Genomic DNA, 25,451 nt, shown 5'->3' on the forward strand with positions numbered 1-25,451 from the left:
ACATCTCACAGACACCATGATCTTCAGCAAAGGAGGGAGAGTACCCGCCTCAGCAGAGATCTTCATGTCACAGAAAAGACAATTAAAGCAATGATGGCAACGCATGAAATAAAAGACATTAGATCACTCAGTCTGGAGACAGCAATGTTGCTATTCAGAGTAAAAATTCTTCCAATAATGACTTATGGTATTGAAATTATCTGGTCACATTTAACAGTGAGGAACCTATCAACCTTCCTATGTGCGCGGTGGGTGAAACCACACCAGTGGTGAAACGCATTAACTTACAATGTTCGCCACTCGCAGCGGCGTATTTCTCCCATCAGCGCACGGAGCGTATAGAGATCTTTTGGCCCTACTTGCACCATATGATTTGAACCTGTGTGTAATTGGAATTGCGGAAGTGTAGTGTTGAATGTGAGGAAAGGAACAGGAAAGGACAACACAAACACCCAGGCCAGGTATATTAATCATTTGCAATTAAAAAACCCCGACCCGGCCGGGAATTGAACCCGGGGCTGCCGGGTGACAGGTGGACGCGTTGCCCCCTACACCGCGGGGCCAGACTGTCTGTAGCTTAGCAGCACTATTGATGCACTTCCTGTGGTCACGACTGCTATTTGCTTTACGTCGCACCCACACAGATCGGTCTTATGGCGACGATGGGATAGGAAAAGCCTAGGAATGGGAAGCGCCGGTGGCCTTAATTAAGGTACAGCCCCAGCATTTGCCCGGTGTGAAAATGGGAAACCACGGAAAACCATATTCAGGGCTGCCGCCAGTGGGGTTCAAACCCACTAGCTCCTGACTACCGGATACTGGCCGCACTTAAGCCACTGCAGCTATCAAGCTCGATGTGGTCAAGACTACCTCCAGGGTACTTTAGGACTCCGTTCTAAGGTAACAAAATGCCATCAGGTGAGAACGTTAAAGTAACACATGTATCTGTTGTTCAAGCGGTAATATATATATATATTTCTGTTTTGGTGGCACTTAGTCTTGGACATCATCTTCTGTAGTAGCCACTCGAGAAGAGAGATCTTCATCTGTTATGTGGTAACAAAGGCTTCTCTGCTCTGACATTAGAACACCGTCTCAGACTCAACAGTATTCAATACTACGTATAAAAATTTATTTTCATTTCACACTTTAAAAATACTGCCAGAATTAGACATGAATAAAAGCAAGTTCCTAATACACACACAAAGGTGGGTTTCAATTTCCCCTTAGTTTTAAACATACACCAGGAAAGTGCAGTTACAATTACAGCATTAGAAAAAGAGATCAAAAGAGCAGACATTACTCATTGGCTGACTCGTCAGGAACCCAGGCTTGATTCCCAGTTGAGGATTTTAAACCCATCTCCTTAATTCCTCTAGTTCGGTGGTTGAGAACACAGCACAGCGAGTACTGGGCTTAGTCCACACAAAGAGCGGAATGACCGGCTATTTTAATGTACAGTGGCACCAGCTGTTGAACAATATTTCCAACATTAGCATTGCAGTAAGGAAGCCAGATGATGATCATGCTTGGGGCCTAACAGGTCATCGGCCCCTCATGGTAGAAAATGTAATGACAAAAAGTCCAAAATCAACTGCTGACCAAAATTCAAAACGTGATCAACAATAAATGGATGAATATGAATTTAAAACAATCAGTGATCCCACCCGCAATCCCCACCTTGCCAGAAACTATTTTAAAACAATTGTATTACTGACCAACGGACTGCTTCAAAGCACAATTCTGAATCTATGATGCTTGTTGTCTAAAGGGGTCCAAAATTCAGGTCAACGGTCCCTCATCGCTACTAAAGAAAACCATGGTCTTTGTCATGCTGCAGTACTAATCACAAGTATTCTACGGTTCACAGGAAACGCAGACCTATGGTGTTCCTCACACAGGTATACTAATCACTGATGCCAGTATTCCTGTGGTGTTCCTCACATAGTGGTACCGATCACAGGCAACACCCCTACCCATGGTGATGGTACTGATCACAGGCAACACCCCGACCCATGGTGATGGTACTAATCACAGGCAACACCCCGACCCATGGTGATGGTACTAATCACAGGCAACACCCCGACCCATGGTGATGGTACTAATCACAGGCAACACCCCGACCCATGGTGATGGTACTAATCACAGGCAACACCCCTACCCATGGTGATGGTACTGATCACAGGCAACACCCCGACCCATGGTGATGGTACTAATCACATGTATTGTAAACCCACAGTGAACCACTCTCTACTGCTACTAATCACAAACCTATTGTGTACGTAACATAGTAGTAGTACTAGTCGCAAGTAAGGGCGACCCATGGTATTCCCCGCATGATTGTACTACTCACAAGTAGTTCCATGGTTCTAATACAATAATCCCTTGGTCGCCTCTTACGACAGGCAGGGGATACAGTAGGTGTATTTTTCGTCTGCATCCCCACCCATAAGGGGTAAGGAAGCTAGAAGCAGGTGCCTAAAGTGATCTGGAAGTGGAAACAACACGGGCCTATATAAGGAGCACAAATAGTTACGAGTCTACGAAGAGTCATGTTTGTTGTGAAGTGAACTGTGATGCGAGAAGCTATGTTGCAGAACACAAGTTTGATGCAGAAGTGTGTTCAATTGTATTTGCGAGTACAAACCGAGAAAACTTCCGTAGCATAGTAAATTTAGTCCTCAGAAAACACACTTTCTGAGTAACAATTTCAATTTTAAGGACCGTGATAATCCGCCACCATATCAGGTCTATTAAGTTTGTCACTCTTACCAATCGTTTGAACATGAAATGCAACTGTCTGCAAATAAGATACAGTTCATGGTCCAACAAATGTTTATCAGTTAATCTAATGTTTTGGAAAAAATTGCATTTCATTATTAATTAAAACTATAGTACAGAACCATTAAAATGAATTTAACACAAGAACTATATTTACGTATAATAATTTAATGACTTTCTGAAGGCGAAGTCACACAATTTCCTCATAAACATCAATGCCTGTGCGATCAACATATTCCACGCTCATGAGCATGGGAAATGCAAAGCACATTCACCAGGCCAGCTGGTTAAAATTCTTCACCGTAGTTAGGAAAATCCCAGGAAAAAGAAGGCGAGACGAAACTGAATTTCATAGACTACATTACTTTTTCATAAGGCTTCACTCTTAGAGATCAGACAACAGGTAACCAATCACCACAGTTTCACCCCATTTCAAAATAACCCCAATCATCAGAATCATCCCACATTCCAGCTCTTTCATTATCAAACTCATCATCACTAGAGTCTGCATGACGGTAATCCATAGCTTCCAACTCCCTGCCGCATCCAGAAACACAAGGGGGGCTTTCCGCAGAGAAAAGGAAAACTCCGAGCTGCAGACGAGCTGCTTCGATTAAAAACCTAGGCACTAGGCTAACAGGTAGCTTCAGGTAATCCTTCACAACACTCTCCACAATTGGTGGATTCAATTTTGTAATCCACCTCCCTTTGTCCCCCACGTCCTTAATGTAATAATACAAGACGTCCTCATCCCAGGCTTCAGAACTCTTTTCGGTGTGTGTTACTTTCCCCCAAACGTCCGGTAGTTCGTGTTTGACTAACTGCTCTACAATCTTACGGACACACAGCTGTTGGAGTCCGCATTTCACATAGCCCAACATCAACACAGCCACGTCCTCTTGAGGAATTACTCCGTTCGCAAGCACCTCCATCGGGAACTTTGTTCTTGAAGACAAGAGAGGGTATAATTCTGAAAGAACACTGCCACATATATCGGTGCATTCAACGACGGGGAACACAGAACAAGACATCACCTTGTTAAGGTCGGTCACACTGAAGGATGGGTGCAGGGAGCGGGTTCCATGAAGATCCGCGTACAGAACAGAATTCTGAACTAGAGGGGCAAATACTGGAGAGATTGTTGCATCTCCAGCACGCGCCGTGTCTATTACTGCTTGGACTGCAGCACTAGCGCCACGGTGGATGAGATTCACTGCGATGCGAGGAGATCCAGCCAGCATGGCACGCCACAGCATCGTCTCGTTGTTACAGTTCTTGTGGTCCAGACGGAGCTCCGGCACTAGCGACATGACTTGTTCGAAAAGAGGAAGTGCTGAATCTCTGTCTGCAATCGCAATGTAGTCCATCAGCGGGGTATTTCCGTGAATATCTTCTTTGTTGAAATCCCCACCTGCCTCGTACAACTTCATGACCAGATCGATGTCAGGCTCTTTGTCGGCCAGCACCGTGTGAAATATGGATGGCACTCTGGGGTTCGAAATTACACTTGGATCAGCACCGTAGGCTAAAAACAACTCAATCAACTCCCAGCACTGATCTTTGAGGACGCAAGAAGGTGGATTTAGCTCACGATGTAAACCGATGATGGTCGGCACAGAGCTGTTACCCTCTACAGACATGCGTCCCTTCATGTCCAGATACAAACTAACAACATACTCCAAAGGTGTGGCCTCAGCTATTCGCTGAGGAATGTAGGGATTTACGTCGGCCCCTTGTTTAACCAAAAGCTGTGCCAGATACAGATTGCGGTATCCAGCCTCCCCCGAGAGCACCAAGATCAAAGGTAATGCCCCATAAGCACCTCTGTTCAAGTAGTTGGGGTCTCGGTTCTCCTTAATTATTTTCTCGGCTTCCTCAAAGGCCTTGTCCTCCAAAGCCTTAGTCAAGTCTGTAGACGTTATGTCGATCGTTTGATCATCGCTCTCGGCCATTTTCGGGATTCTGCAAGCAGAGAGAAAACTTGATGTAAGCACCTGTGCAGCTCCACAAAAGTAGGCCTTAACCCTTAAATGCATGGTGTAGCTTATTTTTAAAAATGATTTGGTCACCTCTGAAGGGAATCTCATGAGCTACTGAGTGCTTCCTGTCTGCTTCATGGTGTTAATAGAATCAGCTGCTCAATGTTGGATTTACATAGACATTTACCAATGAACGGTGCACTGGGTTGGACTTTACTTTGTTCTGCTTCACCAAAAACCATATTTTGAAGACCCATATACTCAACTGAACACAGACCCAAGTGGAAAACCAAACAAAATTGATGCAAGTTCCCTGGAAACAGAGGCTTCACATTGGTTTCTTGCATAAAATGTTGACATGTTCCAACAAGGAGATCAGTTACAATATACCATATAAGTAAAAATAGGAACAACTGTCAAAACAACGGATATGTAGAGATAAGAACATACAGGTAATACACTCCAGTATTCACCTTTTCTTCCCTTTTCTTGTGTTCCATCCAGCTTTTTTGCTCCCTCTTCCAACATTGATTCTGTCATCGTATGTTCCTTGTTTCCATAAGAGACTTATCTTGTCACACTAAATTAACAGTACCAGTCAAAAGTTTAGGACCACATAAAAAAAGCACAAAATATCATCCAAAACCTAAAATTGTGCTACTAGAGCTCCGTAATATTCTTTCTAAAGTCTCACATCAAATAGGATATATGCCGCCTGATTTAATTTAGTCCAAGTACTGTAGAAGTTATGAATTTTTACTCTTGCAAGGTCACATAAAAAAATCAAAAGTTTTGGAAATATAACATACTGTATATTCTAATTGGCTGCAAGTATCACCCCCAAGATTTTTTAGTAGACTTAGCAATAGGTGGAGGTCATTTCAGTATAAATATCCGGAAATATGCAGCACCATTTTTTGCGCATTTTATTTTTTTAAAGGTAGGGCCAAGATGGCTGAGTTTTGTCCTTGTCATGTATGGCCCAAATTCTCAGGGCGAACTATCGGCATCAGACTTATCTGCCCTGGCAGTTTCATTTTTACTCTTCAGATGGCATTCAAGAACACATTTCTGATGCCAACAGCTCGCACCGTGACCTATGACAAGAGCAAGGAAAAACTGACCATCTTAGCGCTGGTTTGAAAAAAAAAAAACACAAAAATCGATGGCGTATTTTTTCAGAATCTTTATATTTTTATTAAAATGACCCTCGCCAATTGCTAAGCCTACAAACAAATTTTGATGGTGATACAACCAATTAGAATATATACCTTAGTACATAATATTTCCAAAAATGTACTTTCTGATGTGATCTTCCAACAGTTAAAAATATATAATTTCTACAGTACTCGGCGTAACTCAATGAAATGAGGGGACATGTATCATATTAGATGTGAGAGGAAAAAAAAAAAAAAAACCAGAGGTCTAGTAACACAATTTTAGGTTTGAGTTGACATTTCATGATTTTTTTTTATGTGGTTCTAAACTTTTGACCGGTACTGTACATGTTCTCTCTCAGCATTCAGACTGCAAACTTCCACTACCCTCTTATCTTCTCTTACCCTTCCTCCTCCTACCACCGAAGTCAGTTCATGTGTGTAGCTTCAACGTAGTTGCATTCTTAATTTCCCTTTATCTCCTTACTGAAAGAAACTAACTCTCAGGTTGTGCCGAGTACATGCCAAAGAGAAGACAAGTACAGAACAGGATTAGCCGACCATACACCAGTGGGAACAGAACTCTGAATCTTCTGATTTCATGTCGGATGCTCTACCAATTAAGCTATAGTGACCCATTTGCTCTCAGAAGGTATCTGATCTACAAACCTGGCACAACTGTGGAGTGGGCACTTGTTGGCCGCTGCGGGCCAATTTAAGTGAACATTTAGTTTCCATAACAGCATTTTACTCAAAATAAACTTCCAGGTGTGGGTTTGGATCCCACCGTTGACCTATTGGCCACTTTTGTCCCATACTTTACATCTCCTCAGCAAGTACTCTATGTACTCGATGTGACCAAATAACCTAGAGGTTTACTGCAGACATGAAAGGTGAATATTCAATTGTTCCCGCGATCATGCCTGTTACTTCAATTTACGATAAGTTCATCCATCTTCCTATTTGCCGAGTTCACTAATACTACTTTCCCTCTTCTGTAAGCCTCATAAATATTGAGAGCACCCTGTCGAATTCCACTACACTCTCCGCTACTGGCCTGGACTCCTGACCATCACAGCTTGAATGCTGGCCTTGTATACAGATAAGCCCAGAGAACAGAGACACTGACCCATGTACACTTTATTCCTACTTCCACAACTAAAGATTACAGCCTAACTTGAGTAAGACAGAATCTCCACCTCAACAATAAGCCAACAAATAGAAAACTGCGAGCATATGTTAATATCAGACCCCAGATTCAAAGGATTGTGACGCTGTAGACCATTGTCTAAGTCGTGGGGAGGAGCAGCAAAATGACTAATTCGTTATCTCGTAAGCTAAAGATGTCAACACAAATAATACATGCACTGTCTCTTGAGAGACTCAATGGTCCAATCACAGACCGTTTATATTGGTATTATTAGATAGTGTCAATGCGGATAGCTAATAATGAAGTGTTATCAATTGCGAGCAAGACAGTGTGGCTGGGTGTGATGTAGGTGGTTAACAAATGTTAAGAGTTAAACGCTACCCCACCAATATGTAACAGTATCCAGATTGTCCTTGAAAATCTGAGATCACGCAACTACGTGGCGCTTCACGGGATGCCTCAGTAGACACGCTTCGTCTTGTCCGCTCAATGGCTTAACAGCTGTCATATCAAGCATGTAAATGTCCAGCCAAGTTGGGCTCAGAAGACCAGCGCTCTACTGCCCAAGTTACTGGCTATGTGTAATTCATAAATATTAATAACTTACGGATCTTAATCATCTGAACTGAATATGGTGGAACGAGAATCATTTCCTTTCAAGCTTACTATAGATTATCAGTGTGAATATGAATATGAGATTTACAAACTGCAGGAACTACACCACACAGGTGTGTTCTTTGAGCAACTGTGCATACATTGTATGTGATCCATGTTATAAATGCCAGACATGTAACAATAATGTAAGTTTGTCCAACCCATGTCCCGTTTCTCTACGGGGTCGGGTATGAGGGGAGATGAATCTGTCGTGGCGGGTTTTTGTGACCGGATGCCATTCGAAATGCCAACCTCATCAGAGGAGTCAACGAGATGAAATGGATGACGTGATATACAGTACGATAGTAGGGAGACTGAAACCCAGTGCCAGCACATAACCTACTCCTGTTGAATAGCAGCAACGGGTCTGTTTAAAGCTTAACGTCTCCATCCTACGTATGAAATCACCATCAACAGCGTCATATGCTCTCACTCCATATGAGCACTGCAGAGAGGTTTGGAATTTAACCCAGGCTTTTGGCACACAATCTACACATTAGAAATTGTATACCACCACCTCCCGTACCCTGCTGGCCAACATTCTGATGGTGAAATTTTTTCAACCAACGGGATTCGAATCAGTTAACCACGGTGTCAGACAGTTTAGACTTCAACAACTTAACAGTCACCAGATGGGTTAATAATAGAAATACGAGGATTGGGGCAAAAGTCATGGCAACTATTTTTTTTCTTCTAGATATGCGAACAGATCACAAGTGTATGTGTGTCGTGTGGAAGTTCTGCAGGCATAGTGTGTATGCAGAACAACAGATAGCTGGTAGCAGCGCAGCGAGGGCTGTGAGATCAGTCAGTTAGCGAGTGTCGTGAGAAATGGAAGTAAACCATGTTGAGCAACACGCTTACATCAAAATAGCCGTTCTCCGAGGGAGAAATGCGATGGAATGTCACAGTGAATTAGTGGAAGCCCTTGGGAATAATGCCCTACCATACCGTGCAGTAGCACGAGGGGTAGGAAAGTTTCAGCAAGGACGTGTGTCAACCGGTGATGAGCAACGTTCCGGACGACCTGTCAGTGTGCGGACCGACGTGGCACGTGCAGTCATCGAGCAGCTCCTGGATGAAGACAGACGATGGACGCTGCTGGAGTTACAGGGGGCAAGTGGCATCGAGAAACGCACCGTCCACAGGATATTGCGTAATGAACTGCAACTGCGCAAAATCACATCACGGTGGATACCGCATGCACTCACGGAAGTTCAAACGTGGGTGTGCTATGCAATATGCTCCGACCACCTTGCAGGCTGGCAACAGCACGGCGATCAATTCTTCTCATGAATAATCGCCATCGATGAATTTTGAGCCATGAACCAGAACTGAAACATCAGTCCGTGGAGGCGACATGCTGGATCACCAAGGAGGCAGAACATCCGTCAGAATCCTTCCCCAGTCAAACTGATGGTGATCGTCGTGTATGACGTCAGGGGTGTCATTGTGTGCCACTTTGTTCCACATGGCGGAACAGTGACCACACAGTACTTCAGGGACTTCCTGGTGCGACAGGTACGACGTGGCATTCGGGAGAAATGTCCGGGTCTTGTGGACAGTGCAATAATCCTGCACGACAATGCAAAACCACATAAAGCAGAGTGTGTAGGGCAGCTACTGTGACGTTGGGGATGGGAAGAATTACAGCACCCACCGTACTGTCCCAACATTTCGTCCTGTGACTTTGATCTCATTCGAAAGATTAAGGAACCACTACGTGGTAGGCGTTTTGCAACATGAGAGGACATTGCTAATGCTGTGCGCTAACAGGTGACCCGATTCACACATGGTGCGGCAAATACCGAGGCAGACAGTATTCAGCCCTTCCCACATCATTGGCAGCATGTGGTGTCAGTAGCAGGAGACTACTTTGAGGGTCTCTAGGCCCAGATTTGTCAAGTCAACTTTATGTGTACTGTGTTATTCTTTTACACCGGGAAGGCCATACTGCCCTGTATACTACCGTAATAAATTAGTGTTACGATATTTCAGTGCTATTCATTGTCCACACATGTAGTTAACACCTTGTCCTTTCGTCTGTATATGTCATATTTTCCAACCGGACTGGTATCTTCAAGAAAAAAGAAGTTGCCATGACTTTTGCCCCAACCGTCCTATATACAAGCTGTAGTACCCATCGGGACAATCACTTAGCGTGTGCTGCACCCCTCACATTGTTCCAAGATATTCTGAGGCACATAAGTGGCCAGACCTCTCACTGTGAGCGGCTCGTCGTGACGCAATTATTGCTGATCTTGCTTTAATCTCTTTCTTCCAGTACAAAACTAAGACAAGTATCTTGTTAATACTTTCCTTTTAATACTGAAAGATGTACAAAGCCTTTAAAACATTTTCAGAACAATCTCCATAGCAACTCACTCCACCGTCTATAGAGTTCATTATCAGCTCTTGAGCTTAAACTTTCATATGACTTCTTCTTTTCTAGCCTATTTCAATCCACTGCTGGATATAGGCCTCTTCCATATCCTTCCATCGTCTTCGGTCTTGAGCCACTTGGAACCAGCGTGTTCCAGCCAACAGCTTTATGTCGTCGAGCCATCTCTTCTGGGGTCTTCCAATGCTTCTCTTATGTTCCCATGGTCTCCAGTGAACAAACCTAGAGGTCCACCTGTTGTAGTCTTGTCGAGCTATGTGTCCAACCCATTGCCATTTTAGTCTTGATGTCTGTTAAATTAGTTCTTCTCCTGATGTCCTCTGAACGGATCTTATCCCTTAGGCTGATCCCTAGCATCTGTCGCTCCATGGCTGGTTGTGTACCCTGAAGTTTGCGAGCACTTTCCTTCATCAGCCATCGTTTCCAGACAGTAAGTAGCAACTGGCAGCACGTACGTATTATAAACCTTGGTCTTCAGGTTAAATGGAACATCCTTGTTGGTGAGGATGAATCTTAGTTTTCGGAATGCTGTCCAACTCATACATATTCTGCGAGGAATTTCTGCACGTTGGTTGTCTTTTCCAAGTTTTATCTTGTGTCCAAGATAGATGTACTCATCAATAACTTCTATATATTGGTTTCCCATTTTAAGTGGTTGACTGTCTGGGCTTAGTATTTTTGTTTTATTAATGTTCATTTCCAAACCAATCTTAGCAGAAGCAGTTTTTAATTCTTGGATCATGCTTTCTAGCTCATCTAGATTTTCACTTATGAGCACAATGTCATCGGCAAAACGCAGGTGGTTCAAATAGAACCCATTGATTTTTATTCCTTTATTATCCCAATGAACGGTTTTGAGTACATCTTCCAAGGCAAGGGTAAACAGCTTTGGAGAGATTGTGTCACCTTGTCGAACTCCTTTGCCAACTGGGATTTTATTGGTGATGAGGTCTTCGTCCACTCTGACTACCATTGTTGCTTGATCATAAATGTTTTCCAGGAGCTTTATATACCTTGAGTTTATCATGGCAGTTTGAAGTGCCTTCATGATTGTCCAATTCTCCACTGAGTCAAAAGCTTTTTTATAATCAATGAAGGTCAGATGAATCTTGATGTTGTACTCAGTGGTTTTCTTAAGAAGTCTACGAATAGCCTGGATGTGTTCAACAGTTGAGAAACCTTTACGAAATCCTGCTTGCTCGGCACGTTGATAAAAATACAGTTCTCTTGTGAGGCGGTTGGTTACAATTTTAGTCAGGAGCTTGTAAAGGTGTGATAAACTCACAGGATGATAGTTCTCTAAATTTTCCTTATCACCTTTCTTGAAGAGTAGTATCACTTCAGCATTTTTCCAATTTTCTGGTATTCTTCCAGAGTTAATACACTTGTTGATGAATATTCTCACTGCTTCTAGCAGATCTCTTTCACCTAATTTCAGCATTTCATTCGTTATTTTATCCTCCCCAGGGGATTTTTTATTCCTTAGTTGTTTAAGTGCATTTTCAATCTCAGCAGAGGTTTCTTCCGGTGTTACTTCATGTGTATAATTCTGGGCTAGTTGTTCATCACTGGGTGGTTTATTAAGGATTGATGTATACAGCTTGTAGTAGAAATCTCTAACAATTCAGATGCCAATGTTTTGCCTATCTGTGACTGTTTCTCCATTTTGGTTCTTAAGTTTTGTAATTTTTGGTTTTCCTGTAGACATGTTGTTCTTTAAAATCTTCATGTTTTTATTTTCTTCATTTGTCTGCATGACCATGTTATTAAATTTCCTTAGATCTTTTCTTATTTCCTTGTGAATGGTCTTGTTAAGATTTTTGTATTCTGCTGTAACCCTGCCAACTGAAATTTCCCTTATTTTTCACTCTATTGGAAACAGGTACAGAATAAAACTTCACCATCAAATATTTTTCTATAAAACAAACTGTAAGAGATGCACCTAGTTTTATGCTTTAGGCCCTTTCTGAAACAACTCCTCCTGCTGAAATTTTTGAACAAGTTATAGCTAACAAGGAATGGTACCTAACTTTTCGCGCACATTTTGAATCTATATAGTGTGTTGAATAGAAAACATCGAAATATGCATACCATACAAATTACAGCTGCTATGGATAAGAAACATAGGAGCTACGAGCTGCCAAATATAGACTATGAGTACACAGAAAGACGGAAATCCTCGTGATTAGTCCACATGCGGCTGAATATTGTAGATGGGTGAGCAAATGTATTCAGCAATGTTTAAATACTAGAAATAACTGCAATGAACTGATCACGTACCTTCCTGTTTCCGCCACGTCATTTCAGCATCTTTTTCAAGTTTTGCAAAACTGGTTTAGTTTCCTATTTCTCTTTTATATGTCATTTAGTGAATTTGACTCTAGGGGACATGTCTAGGGCTACTCTAGAAGCGCACCATTGTGGAGGATCATTTCCTCTCAGCTGCTTTGTCCAGATTTTGTAAGCATCAGCCAAGTGACCTTCAGAAAATTTTGTTCTATTCTTCCTTGGTGGTGATGGATATGAGGAACCACTGCTCTCGTCACTGCCATATAACGATGGACCGCTTTCTAAAGTCATCTCGTTTTCTAGCTCTACCACTGGATCTTCCCCCAAAATAACTTTCAATTCTTTGAATTCCATGTGCTAGTGCTATTTGAAATTGTGCTTGTTTATTAACATTATATCTTTACCAGTCCTCCTGAAATCCTGTATTGCCTGTCTGAGCACACCTCAGGGGTGGAAGCTGAATGATTTTATTCATGTATTTCCATAAACCTCCTGTCTCAGTATATTTAATTCTGTTATTTTTATTTTCATGTGGTACTGGGATACTGATGTGATAGCCATATCTTGTGCATGCTGTGCTCTGCTGTCGTACTTTTCAAGGGATTGATTCTCGTTATATCAGCTTTGTGTTAATGTGTCAATTATTCATGTCATGGTAAAGGTACTTCGTTGTGTGACGTTATGCTCTCAACAAGGATATCAGGTTGTTATTTCCAACACAGTAAGTGCCTACTTGAAAATAAAAATATACTAGAGAACCCGCACTACTCGTCTTGATACGCCTGTTGCAGTCGTATTGTTTTATCTGCCCTTTTCAGTAGTTTTATGAACATTTAATAACAAGCGCCACAGTTTGTAATCTGAATTCATACATTCTGACGTAGTCATGCCGCCTTGGTACAAAATCTAACCACATATTCGCATTTTTTAAAAATCCTGCAGTTCCTGATGTAAAGCTTGGTATTGTATCGTAGAAGGCAATGGTATTTTTAATCGCAGTTGTTCTATACAGAACGGTTGTCCGAACTCACAGGTTAGTCTCGAAGGAGAGTTCTTTTGCCCGGCAGAGAAATTTTAAGATACATGGCCTTCTCTCTTTCTAGTGTAGCTAGGTTATTCTTCGATAGATGTTCCCAGACAATGTCTAAGGTGTATGGAATGAAATTGAATCCATCAAAAACAGTAGCATTGAAAACCAGCAGACATAATACAGAATGCAACATAAAAATACAGGACCACCAAGTTGAAGTAGTACACCAATTCAGATATTTAGGAAGCGTAATACAGCTGAGATAGAAATAAAGAAACAGAGTAACCAAGGGCTCTAACTTTTACAGTATCGTTAGACACCTACTATGGGACGAGAAGGTCCCACAAAGAACAAAAATGACCCTGTACAAGTCATATTTCATTCCCATCCTTACATATTCCCTAGAAAGTTGCACACTAACATCAAAGTATTATAGTAGGATTCAAGCCTGTGAAATGAAATTTCTTAGAACTGCCCTCCAAAAGACACGACTTTATTACGCGAAAAATCAGCAGATCCCATCTAACCTAGGTCTAAATGAATCGATGGAGGAAAGACTTAGGGCATCTAGACTTAAATATTTTGGGCATGTTAAAAGAATGAAAAGCACAAGGTTACCATGTGCTTATTTGGAAAAGAGAATAACAGGTAGAAGACTAGCTGGAAGACTAAGAAGAAGATGGATGGACCAACTAAGGGAAGACATGGAGAGAAGAGGAAGGAATTGAGAACCTATCATGGACAACGCAATACTTTTGAATAGGCAACTCTGGAAGACGCTCATTTTCAAACACCCTACCCGGCTCGCTGGAAGGGCAAACAGATTATGATGATGAGATCCGCATTGATACAGTTAAAATTAAGAAACAATGTTAGGTTTATGGCCCACCCAATCAACTCACATCACTTTAGAAGTGAGCAACCTCCATCAGTCAACACACAAACTACCAGATAGCAACACTGCTTGTAACATTTTCAAGTAAGGTCGTTCAAATTTAACATTGAAGAAAGATTTTTTGCAAGAAGTGTTAAACTACTGTATTAAATAATGTGTATATTTTGTCTTCAGTGCTTTCTCAACAGTTCATAAAGGAACTTCCATTTTAAATTACTGGACAGCAACAATGAACATTGTATTCCATTACAAGATGTTATGGCTGGCATGTCATATTTCAAATTTTAACACTGAAGGTAACAAAAGTTTTTGCAAGAGGTGAGGACAATTTTGTGTAATAAGTGTATATTATATCTTTTATGGCTTTGCTGGCAGGACCTAGTGTTTACAGTGTACTATGTCTTCTGGTATGGGCTAGAGCAATGTTGTTACTTTCATTGACCTGTCTCAGCTTTATCCTTGGCTTTGACAAAATGAAGGTGACTGAGGTATGAGCGATACATTCCTTATGCAGCCAGTCCCTGCTATGAATGGTGTGAAGATATTGCTCATAGGGTCGGCTGGTGCATGCATTTCAGTGGGCTTGGCAGACTGATATGTAATAGCAACTTCTGGCTTGGTGAGGAAAGCAACGGGAAACTACCTCACTCATTTCCGTAGTACGCCTCTTCAGTGATGCCTAGGCCATCTATGACAGCTGATGGCGGAGCTGTTGAGGATCCAACCAGCCTTCGGGCTGGGGACTAAACATACACATACGTTATATCTTTAGCATATCTCAAATAATACTTAAAAAGGCACTGGTTTTTCCCATCTTTTTCAGTTTCTGAACAATGAGTTTTGTAATCTACCATGTGATTTTATGGCTGAAGAAGTCTCAAATAGAAACTAAACTTGTACCAAAGATATGTTTAATACATTTTTATATTAAATAGTTTTCACTTTTAAAAGTGATGTGTATTGACTGGGTGGGCCATAAACCTAACGTCATTTCTTAATTTCTTCCAATAACTACATACCGGGCGAGTTGGCCGTGTGGTTAGGGGTGCACAGCTATGAGTTTGCAACCGGGAGATAGTGTGTTCAAGCCCCACTGTTGGCAACCCTGAAGACAGTTTTCCAAGGTTCTGCATTTTCACATCAGGCAAAAGCTGGGGCTGTAAATTATTTGAGGACCATGGCCACTTCCTTCCCACACCTAGGCCTTTCCTCTCCCATCATCGCCATAAAGATCTTTCTGTGTCCATGCAATGTAAAATAAATTGAAAAACTACATATGCCCTTGAAATCTGTAGCTGCAGAATTGAAGTTCGTGAGGTCAATGCTCCAGAAAACAAGAGATAAGATCTGGAATGAAGAGATCCATCACAATAAACAAGTAAAGCAGTTGCTAAGCGAAAATGTAAGAACACACATGTAAAAAGGGAGGATCAGCAAGGAAATGGCTAGAAAAATAAATGGAAGGGAAAAGATCTAGAGGCAGAGCAAGGAAACTGTGGATCATTCACGTAAAGCAGGACCTGGAAGGAAGAGGAGTGGAATGGCACCAAGTTGAGAGAGCGCTCTTGTTGCACACCCAGAAGACTAGGGATGCTTACAGAAAGATGACACGGTTCTCTTGAAACCTTACTAATTATGAATTTTCCTGTGTACTGATTAACACACCGTGTCTTATGCAGGAGATGTGATGCATATGGTTTACCAGGTGACACCGATACATCATAAACTATGCACAGATTGTCTGTACTTGCGGAACAGCCAAAACTGTAAGTAAAGTGTGACATTTTTGGTTCATCATTCACAGTCGTGTATTGGTATGGGTGAATGGCAACTCTAGTAAAGGAATCTCACGTTTGCATTTTATAAAAGTAATTAATAGCACGATATTGAGTGTATAATTAATGACACATTTCACTACTTTTTGCAGCATAGTTCACGTTGGTGATTTACACAGCATCTAAATCCGATATCTAGTGATAACAATACATCCCTTGTCCCAGAATAAACCACACACAAACCTTTTTGTTTTTCTTTTTCAGAATTTGTTTTACGTCAGACCAACAGGAGAGCGTCGCGGCTGGGAAGAAGTGACCGTGATCTTAATTATGGTACAGCCCTAGCATTTGCCTGGTGTGAAAATGGGAAACTTAGGAAAACTATCTTCAGAGATGCCAACAGTGGCGTGTGAATCCAAGCCTCGAACCATCCAGTCAACTCACATTCCATCCTGTATCTGTCCTACTGTTTTTGCATTTAAGTTGTCACAATTTCCTCTCTTGTCCTGGCGGTAATGTGACAACTGCTCGTCCCGCTGTCATCCATGAACTGCACTGCTGAAATAACTGGTAAGGAAGAAACCAGTCAAATTCAAGCCAGAGAATATTTCTATCATACAGCTAGAGGCCTAAGATGGAACCAAAAAAACGTGAATGAAATGCAAAAACAGACATCAAGCAACCTATTACGAACTGATTCATACACATGGGTGTTAAACTAGGACAACGAGCATGAAAGAGGCAAGCAGCTGAGATCAGATTTATTAAAAGTTGTCAGCTGTTGCTGGGTCGGGTCCTTTATGACACTTCACCTTCCTCTTCCACTCCACCTCTCCCTCTCTTTTCCTCAAACTTCATCTCCATCATCTGTTTTTGTATTCCTTCGACCTCTGTCCTCTTTAAATGTCCACACCATCGTAGTTTACTTCTCTAATTTAGGTTTTCCATTCCGACCTCCTTTCTCACTCAGTCTTTCCTATCATACTTGTTAGGTATATCATTCCATTAGCTTGAATTCTACTCTCCTCCCTGCTTGTCAATATGTGATTATCTCTTTACACTTCCAGAAAGGTTTCTTCCATTCTCTTGTTAATCTCCATGTCCAGCTTTGTATTTGCTTCATTTGGAAGTGTCAACAATTTCTAGGCTTTGACCACCAATTTTCACAGTGCCTTTGCCTTGTCTTTTTCCTCTTGATATCATCATGGTCTTGCTTTTCTCTGAGCCGATTTTCATTCCATAACTTTTAATTTTCTTGTCCAGTGCACGAAGTTGTACTTCTTTGCCGTTTCTTCCCCGTCTACAAATGGTAGTAACTTCATCTCCTTATTCCCAAATGCTTCCTTTGTCTCCTTTACAATTTCACCAATAACCATAAGAAACAACAACACACTCCCCTGCCTTAGTCCAGTTTCGTTTCTAAACCATTCTGTCTATCCAAACCGAGTCTGTACACTGCTGATGCAGTCTTTGCAAATAGCTTGCACGATTTCTACAGTTTGTGTACCCAGTCTCTTTTTTGACCATGGTTTCCTACACCTCATGGGGAACTCTATGTGTTGGCCAGACCCTTTGCATATTCCCAACTATTTTTCATTACTTGTCTCATGCTGAAGATTGAGTCCACTATAGATCTACCACTTCTAAATCCATACCGTTCCTCTTGCAAATCTCCTACCTTTCTCCCCATTCTCACTAATATTCTTTGTCAGTATTTTTGCCACTTGTGAAGGAGTACAATTCCTCTATAGCAAATGTATTAAAAGTCTAGTTGGAAAAACCACACATGACAAAATAAGAAACACATATATTAGAAACACGGCTCAAGTTCGTAGATTACAGGAATCATACCATCGAAATGCAAGAGATATACAGGGTTAAAAACTGCAGGAGCTTCGTATGCCAATCCATCAAATAGATAGAATGAGGATGCTGGATAGGAATGAATGAAAAATGTATGTTCTCAATCAGTATATTCATGTTAAAAGTCACTCCATATCTGGTGTCCTAAGCAGCAGGAGCAGGTTGTGTACCATCTGACCAACCACAAAACCAGCAGTCTTTATGTATCACACATTTAAATAGTAAATTATTTTAATTGTTGATTTGACTAACTTGGCATTCAATTCTTTTTGATAACTCATTTATTTATCAATGAAACAGGCTCAAAATAGCAACGTTTGTTCATATTTCCTACTGTAAATACATGAAACAAAATGAATATGATGCTTGAGAGACTGTCACACATACAGAGGATTCACAAAAAAACATTTCTACAAATATTAAAGAATTAATATTGTTGCTCAAACAGTGGGAGAAATAGGAGTTCAAGTAGTGGGGATGGGCTAGGGGGTCCATAGCTTTTATCTCCACTTTCTTCCACATTTTCACAACTAATAACATTACGTCCTCAAGGCCAGAACAATCAATAACCATCCCAGTGATCGTCGTCGTCATCATCATCATCATCACTATAATAATTAAAGTCTTCACCATCATATTCACCATAGTCATCATCAGGTCCATAGTCACCATATTCATAGTCCCCAGCATCAGATGGAGAGTAACCCAAAGGATCGGAGTCCCTGTCGCACCCTAAAACACAGTCGGGGCTTTCTGCAGAGAAGAGGAAAGTCGCCAGCTGCAGACGAGCGGCTTCGATCATAAACCTTGGAACTAAGCTAACGGGCAGCTTCAGATGGTCTTTCACAACAGACTCAATTGCAGACTTATTCAATTTTGTTACCAACACCGCCTCTTTCCCCAAACCTTCACTATAATTAAACAAATCTTCATCCCAGTTTTCAGTCTCCTCCACTTTCCTCTGAACGTCCGGTAGTTCATGGTTCACCAACTGCTCCACAATCTTGCGCACACACAGTTGTTGCAGCCCACACTTCACGTAGCCCAACATTAACACAGCCACGTCCTCTCGATTAATTTCATTGCTAATCAGCTCCTCCATTGGGAACCGTGTCCTAGATGACAAAAGAGTCTCTAATTCTGAAATAATGCTCCCGCAAATATCAGTACAGTCAACAACGGGGAACACTGAACACGACATCACCTTGTTAAGTTGGGTTACACTGAAAAACTGCTGTAAAGAGATGTTTCCGTGAACATCCATGTTTAGAACAGAATTCTGAATTAAAGGAGCAAATATTGGAGATACAGTAAGGCTTGCACCGCACTTTGGTAATATTATTGCTTGGTCAGTCAATCCAGCACCACGACGGATCAGATTCACTGCGATGCGAGGAGATCCAGCCAGCATGGCACGCCACAGCACTGTCTCATCGTTACAGTTCTTGTGGTCCAGACGGAGTTCTGGCACTAAAGACAGCACTTGTTCAAACAGAGGTAGCGCTGAATCTCTGTCTGCAATCGCAATGTAGTCCATCAGCGGGGTATTTCCATGAATATCTTCTCTGTTGAAGTCTCCGCCTGCCTCATATAACTTCATGACCAGATCAATGTCGGGCTCTTTGTCGGCCACAACCGTGTGAAATACGGGTGGCACTCGGGGGTTTAAAATTACACCTGGATCAGCCCCATAGGCTACAAGCAATTCTATCAACTCCCAGCACTGATCTTTTATGACATTAGGGGGTGGGTTTTGCTCACGATGTAACCCAATGATGGTTGGTACAGAGCTGTTATCCTCCGCAGAAGTGTGCCCTTCACTGAGTGCCTTCATGTCCAGGTACAAATTGACAACATATTCCAAAGGCGTGGCATCAGCCATTTGGCGAGGTAGATAAGGGTTTACATCGGCCCCTTGTTTAACCAACAACTGTGCCAGATACAGATTGCGGTATCCAGCCTCCCCCGAGAGCACCAACGTCAAAGGTAACGCCCCGTAAGCCCCTTTGTTCAGGTAGCTGGGGTCTCTGTTTTCTTTGATAAGTTTCTCGGCTTCCTCAAAAGCCTTATCCTCCAGAGCCTTAGTCAAGTCCGTAGATGTTATCTCGATCATGTGATCATCACTCTCAGCCATTTTCTGGATTCTGAAAGCAGAGAGAAAATCCAATGAGCATCAGTGCACTTTCCTGGCAGATGTAGCTCAGTGGTATGTCTGCTGTGGTGTAAAACACGATTGCTGATCCTAACAAAACCGCCTAAGGATGGTCTTTCTATGACATGAAATATTTCTATCCTTGAACTTTTTACAAACTTAGATTAAACATTATTCTTGCATTTCTGAACACCGTTTTGTTATTTCTTCCTACAAAATTTGCAGCCTGTCAAAGATAAAACGTACCATACAAATCTTTGTTACACACACAACCTACTCATTATAGAATTAATTCAAGATACAGGTGATCATTTTTAAGGTCCATTTTTGTGACTCCCAAAAATGGAGATAGAACCTAATTGCAATGGTAGTGGTGAGGGTATTTCATGAATAAGTCTTTAGACTTAAATGGTGAAGTACTACCAAGTGATTTTGTTTATTTGGTTAATTTGGAAATATTTTGTAGGTGACAAACAGTAAGAACTAAAGAGCGGTCGGCAAATCAGTTGACGTTCACTGTGCGCAGGGCCTTGCTTAAGTCTTCTCTACAGTGAATTCTGTTAAATGGATTTTCTTGCTTTTGAGGTAAAAATTAAGTTAGTTCTATTTCATACAGGGCGTACAGTTTGCTATCGAAAGTGAGGAGTAATATTCAACAAAAAATTTGTAAACGAATAAAATAGTCTTCTAAGCATTTCTGGGCAATACTGTATTTCTTTGCATAGTAAGTTTAAATGTAATAGTTTGGTAATTTTCAAGGCATAGGCCTAAGTGAGGAATACATACATACCGTAGTGATTTAGCGATTAACCGCTTTATTATTTTAGTTTTAATATTTGTTTGGGCAAAAAACATTATGAAAACGCAACGGTAGATAATACTGAAACGCGATTCACTAGATTGGGTTTGAACTTTAATAGGATGTTTGTTGCAAAGTTCCTATTTACTGCTACTTTGCTGTTACATCTACTTCATGGTTTGATGAATGTTTATTTCAATAATGTAAGCTAGGAGTATTAAGGGGGCGATTTTTTGTTAAGTTATCGAAACGAGCAGTTCTTCCATGTTAGATGTATATTTCTGGAGTTGTAAGGTCATAGAATTCTGACTCCTTATGACTAATTATTTTAAAAAGTTCATTATCGAGATGTACATATTCACTTAAGCAACTTCTAATGACAACTTACATGTTTTAGACCTTGCCTTCAATTTTCTGTTCCATACTAATGATGAATTTTACTTCTTTCCACATTCAAAAATGGACACAAAATTACACTTTCCGCTGCTTCAGTAGCTACTTTCCACTCACTCACGCACTCTTGTATTGTGTTGGCCGGGCGGCCTCGATCATTTGGGTGGTGTATAATGACCTTGAAAGGAAAGTATTCTGGTTCCACCTTATTCAGTATCAATCAGTTCATAAAATCTTATACTTAATAATAATAACAACAACATAGTGAAACCTCGGAATGCGAGTAACTTGGTCTACGAGTGTTTTGCAAGACGAGCAAACATTTTAAATAAATTGTAACTTGATAAGCGAGTGAGGTTCCGCAATACGAGCGTCACGTGTGCCTGTGTTGAATGGATGAATGAGGTCTTTGGTCCTGTAGTGAAGAATAATCGCCGCTCGAAGTTCCTGCTGGTTATAGACAGTGCTCCTGCTCATCCTCCAGGCCTCACGGCCTTGAGGACGACTTACTGGAGAAATTTAAGTTCGTTAAGGTTACGTTCCATCCTCCCAACACTACTCCAGCCTATGCATCAGCAAGTCATTTCGAACTTCAAGAAGCTATACACCGAAGCACTATTTCAGCGATGCTTCAAAGTGACCGAAGGAACAAACTTTACCCTCCAAGAGTTGGGGAGAAATCATTTCCCCATCGTGATCTGCCTGAAGATCATCAATAAAGCCCGAGAACTCTCACTTCCACTTGCGGAAAGCTGTGGCCTGACTGTGTTCTTGGACGTGACTTTGAGGGGATTGTTGGTGAAAATGAGCCACCAATTGTCATTGAAATTGTGTCCTTAGGGAAGACAATGGGGTTGGAAGTGAATGACGTGGACATTCGAGAGCTGGTGGAAGAACATAGCCAGGAACTGTCCACCAACGAGCTGATGGACCTGCATCGCGAACAACAGGACGTTATGGAGGAAATCTCGCACGGGGAAGAGGAGGAAAAGTCAATGGAATCTCTCACTTCAACTGAGATTCGGGAGAAGTGCAAAATGTGCAAAACGGTGCAAAATTTTTTAGAAAAGCACTACCCGAATAAGGCTGTAGCAGTACGAGTGATGAATCAGTTCAATGAAAATGCAATGTCACATTTTTATGAAATCCTCAAAAAGAAGCAAAAGCAACATTCATTGGACAGGTTCCTCGTTAAAGTTGCACAAAAAGGAAACAATTCCAGTGAGCTAACAGATAGTGTTTCCGTTAGTGAAATTCGTGCTACACAGTAACTCTTTTCATGTAATCTCTTGTCTCCCTCACACCAACAATGATTATATTGTAAGGTAAAGTGCAGTTTAATTTGTTTTAAGTTATATTTTGTTTCAGAATTGGTATATGAATAAATATTTTTGTGTTGTGGATGAATCATCCGCGTTTCAATTGCTTCTTATGGGGAAACTTGCTTTGATATACGAGCGCTTTGGATTACAAGCATGTTGCCGGAACGAATTATGTTCGCAATCCAAGGTTCCACTGTAACATAATTATTTACAAATCTCACATTTTTTGGTACATTCTTTGTCGTTGGCATAGGACTTCTTCAGACATTACACTACATAAAAAAAATAGATGCAGTATTTTAAAAAATTAAACCTCTGACATTGCACAATAAAGAAACTACTTCATACTATTTGTTCGTTAAATTAGAAAGAAGTGTTCATTTAGAAGAGAGTCTACATACAATAATCTTTTTAGACTAAACTGTCACTAAATAAAATAACTGATTAGATGAATGAACTTCACAGTGAGCATTCGTTACAGCATCCACTAAAAACTGTTGTGATTCAATGGGATGGACTTAATTTCACTCTGTTCTTTTGTTAAAAGCTCACCAGAAAAAACTTCAAAAATCAACAAGTTCAAAGTTCAAATGTAGAGAACACGCAACAAAGAGTGTACACATGAGCATGTATCATTAAACAGATCCGCACGACAACACAGAATTTATTTTATGAACTCTACCAAGTTTTATTCAACTAATGTTTATGTCAAATCTACTCCACATTTTTGGTTGCCAACGTTGAGTTGAACACGAAGACTAAATAATCTGGTTCGTGAGTAAGAAAATATTAACGAAGCCAGCTCTCTCCATCCATGAAGACTTGGCTGTTAGGTTTGGATGTCTGAAATCAAGACCTCCTTTCATTCAAACTGCCAGGGAGCTCATCAACAGGTCCTATAACTGGATTTCGTGAGTGGCAAGTGGAGTGGACAACACAGCTCCAACTGAATAGCAGGACTTATTTAGTGTTCAGCGATCACCAGCTGGCTGTAATCCACCAAGAGAAACGTGGATTGCCCTCAATGGAGCTCACACCAATCATGGACAGTGAGGCTCATTGACATACAAGTGGGGTACAAGATCCTCCTGAATGCGACTGAAGCATATTGCCACTGAATGTCACAGGAGATCATACTCGCGGCTACAAATGAGAGTACTCAGTGGTTGTACAATTTAGATTTAAGTTTATGAACAGTCTATGAGCTCATTTGATTGTGTAGCATTTTCCTTTTATTTCTGAATCACTTCTCTGTTCTATATTTGTATGTATATTACTGTTTATGGAGGGTTGCCCCCAGTTAATACAGGATGCGATCTTGAGGGCATATGCCGTTCCTGGAAGCAACTGCATGACTTTTTTTTTGTTCTGTCTGGTCAGTGTGATTTAGAGAAATGCTGCGCACAGTCACATCATACCATTGTTGCCTCATGGCCTGTCGAATTGCAAATATATGGCAAAGTTACACTGTTGGCCTTTCGATGCTAAATTCTCATTATCAAAGATTGTACAACAGTGTAAAACGAAATGTCTCAACACTAGTAAGTCCTTTGTAGGCAATGTGATAAAATTACATAAGAATGGTTTCCCACCAGAAAAACAACTTTGAAAAAACTGCCACGGAAGAGAGTTTGACCCTCCAGGACTCCGGGCATCATTAAGAAGGTAAAGGCTGCTGTCCTGCAGGAAAATCCGCCAACTCAAAGACACCTTGCCAGCCACACAAACACATGTAAAGGTACAGTCTACTGTATTAAGGAAGATCTGAACCTGGTAAAGCGGCGTAAGGCAGATGGACATTCTTGGAAAGCAAGGGACGTTAAAGAATGGCTCACTAATGCCAGAAAATTATATGAAAAGTACCTAGCAGGGTATAAATGGTAGTCGGTTGTTACCCTGGATGAAGCTTAGGTTTATTTGGAAGACACCAACAAGCTTCGAGCAATTTACTACCGCCCAAAAGGGGCACTCAGACTTCAAGGAAAACATAGAAAAGTTGGCTTGGGGGTTCAAGGTAGTGGCAGAATACTGTGCCCTAGGTAAATTCAGAATCCTCAGAGGGCCAAAAATGTGAATATCAATGCTACCTACTTCCAGAAGAATCTCACAGACCCCTATTTCAATGAAGAAATCCCTCGGCTGTATGGTAAGGATGCTTCAAATGTTGGGATCCACATGGATAAAGCATCCAGCATACTGCCAGATCATCAGTCACCTTCTTCATCATCTTCGTTTTGCCTCATGACTGAGGCGTCGTGACTATCATAATATTCGGCCCTCTAGCCGATGAACCATACTCCGCCATTCTTCCCTACCTAAAGCTTTCAACGTGATTACTCTGAGAGAACACTGTAAGGGGCCGTTCACCATATCAATCCATCGCGTTGGCATTCGTCCTCGTTGTCTGGTTCCCTGGACTTTGCCCTCAACAATCAGCTTTTGAAGACTACCATCTCGGCGCATTATATGTCCAAAGTAGCGTACAATCCGCTGAGAGACCTTACACGATAGAACTTTTATCTGAAGTTGGTTAAGGATTGATGTGTTCGTGCGATGAGCTGTCCAAGGAATCCTTAACATTTTCCTCCAGCACCACATTTCAAAGCTTTCTATCCGTTCATGATCACGTTTGAGGATGGTCCATGTCTCTGCGCCATACAAGAAGACTGAGAAGACTAGAGATTCAACAAGCTTCTTTTTTGTCTTAATGGTGATGTTATCTTTCCAGATCTTCCGCAGACAGATCATGTTACCTTTGCTATTTCAATTCTTCGCTTTATTTCATCTTTGGAACCACCAGAATTGGATGGT

At 41.3% G+C, this 25,451-nt stretch overlaps 1 protein-coding gene across 9 annotated transcripts in view; it reads right to left on the minus strand.

The window, feature by feature from the left end:
* Nucleotides 1–25,451, minus strand: part of LOC136886381 (uncharacterized) — a 55,079-nt gene that overhangs the window by 22,752 nt on the left and 6,876 nt on the right. The window contains exons 2-4 of one of the 9 annotated variants that reach the window (XM_068230691.1): nt 21,314–21,496; nt 4,851–5,073; nt 4,604–4,743 (exon numbers count right to left, since the gene is read on the minus strand). The exons of 1 other annotated variant lie outside the window; for it this stretch is intronic. In XM_068230691.1, coding sequence (XP_068086792.1) covers nt 4,604–4,733 — 130 coding nt within the window. In that variant the 5' untranslated portion in view covers nt 4,734–4,743; nt 4,851–5,073; nt 21,314–21,496. Of the gene's footprint in view, nt 1–204; nt 4,744–4,850; nt 5,074–18,076; nt 20,119–21,313; nt 21,497–25,451 lie in introns of those variants that run through there. 7 more of the 9 variants (XM_067159143.2, XM_067159141.2, XM_067159140.2 and 4 more) reach the window with 7 other exon arrangements.

This window comes from Anabrus simplex, chromosome X (genome assembly GCF_040414725.1).
Source record: "Anabrus simplex isolate iqAnaSimp1 chromosome X, ASM4041472v1, whole genome shotgun sequence".
Lineage (NCBI taxonomy): Eukaryota > Metazoa > Arthropoda > Insecta > Orthoptera > Tettigoniidae > Anabrus > Anabrus simplex.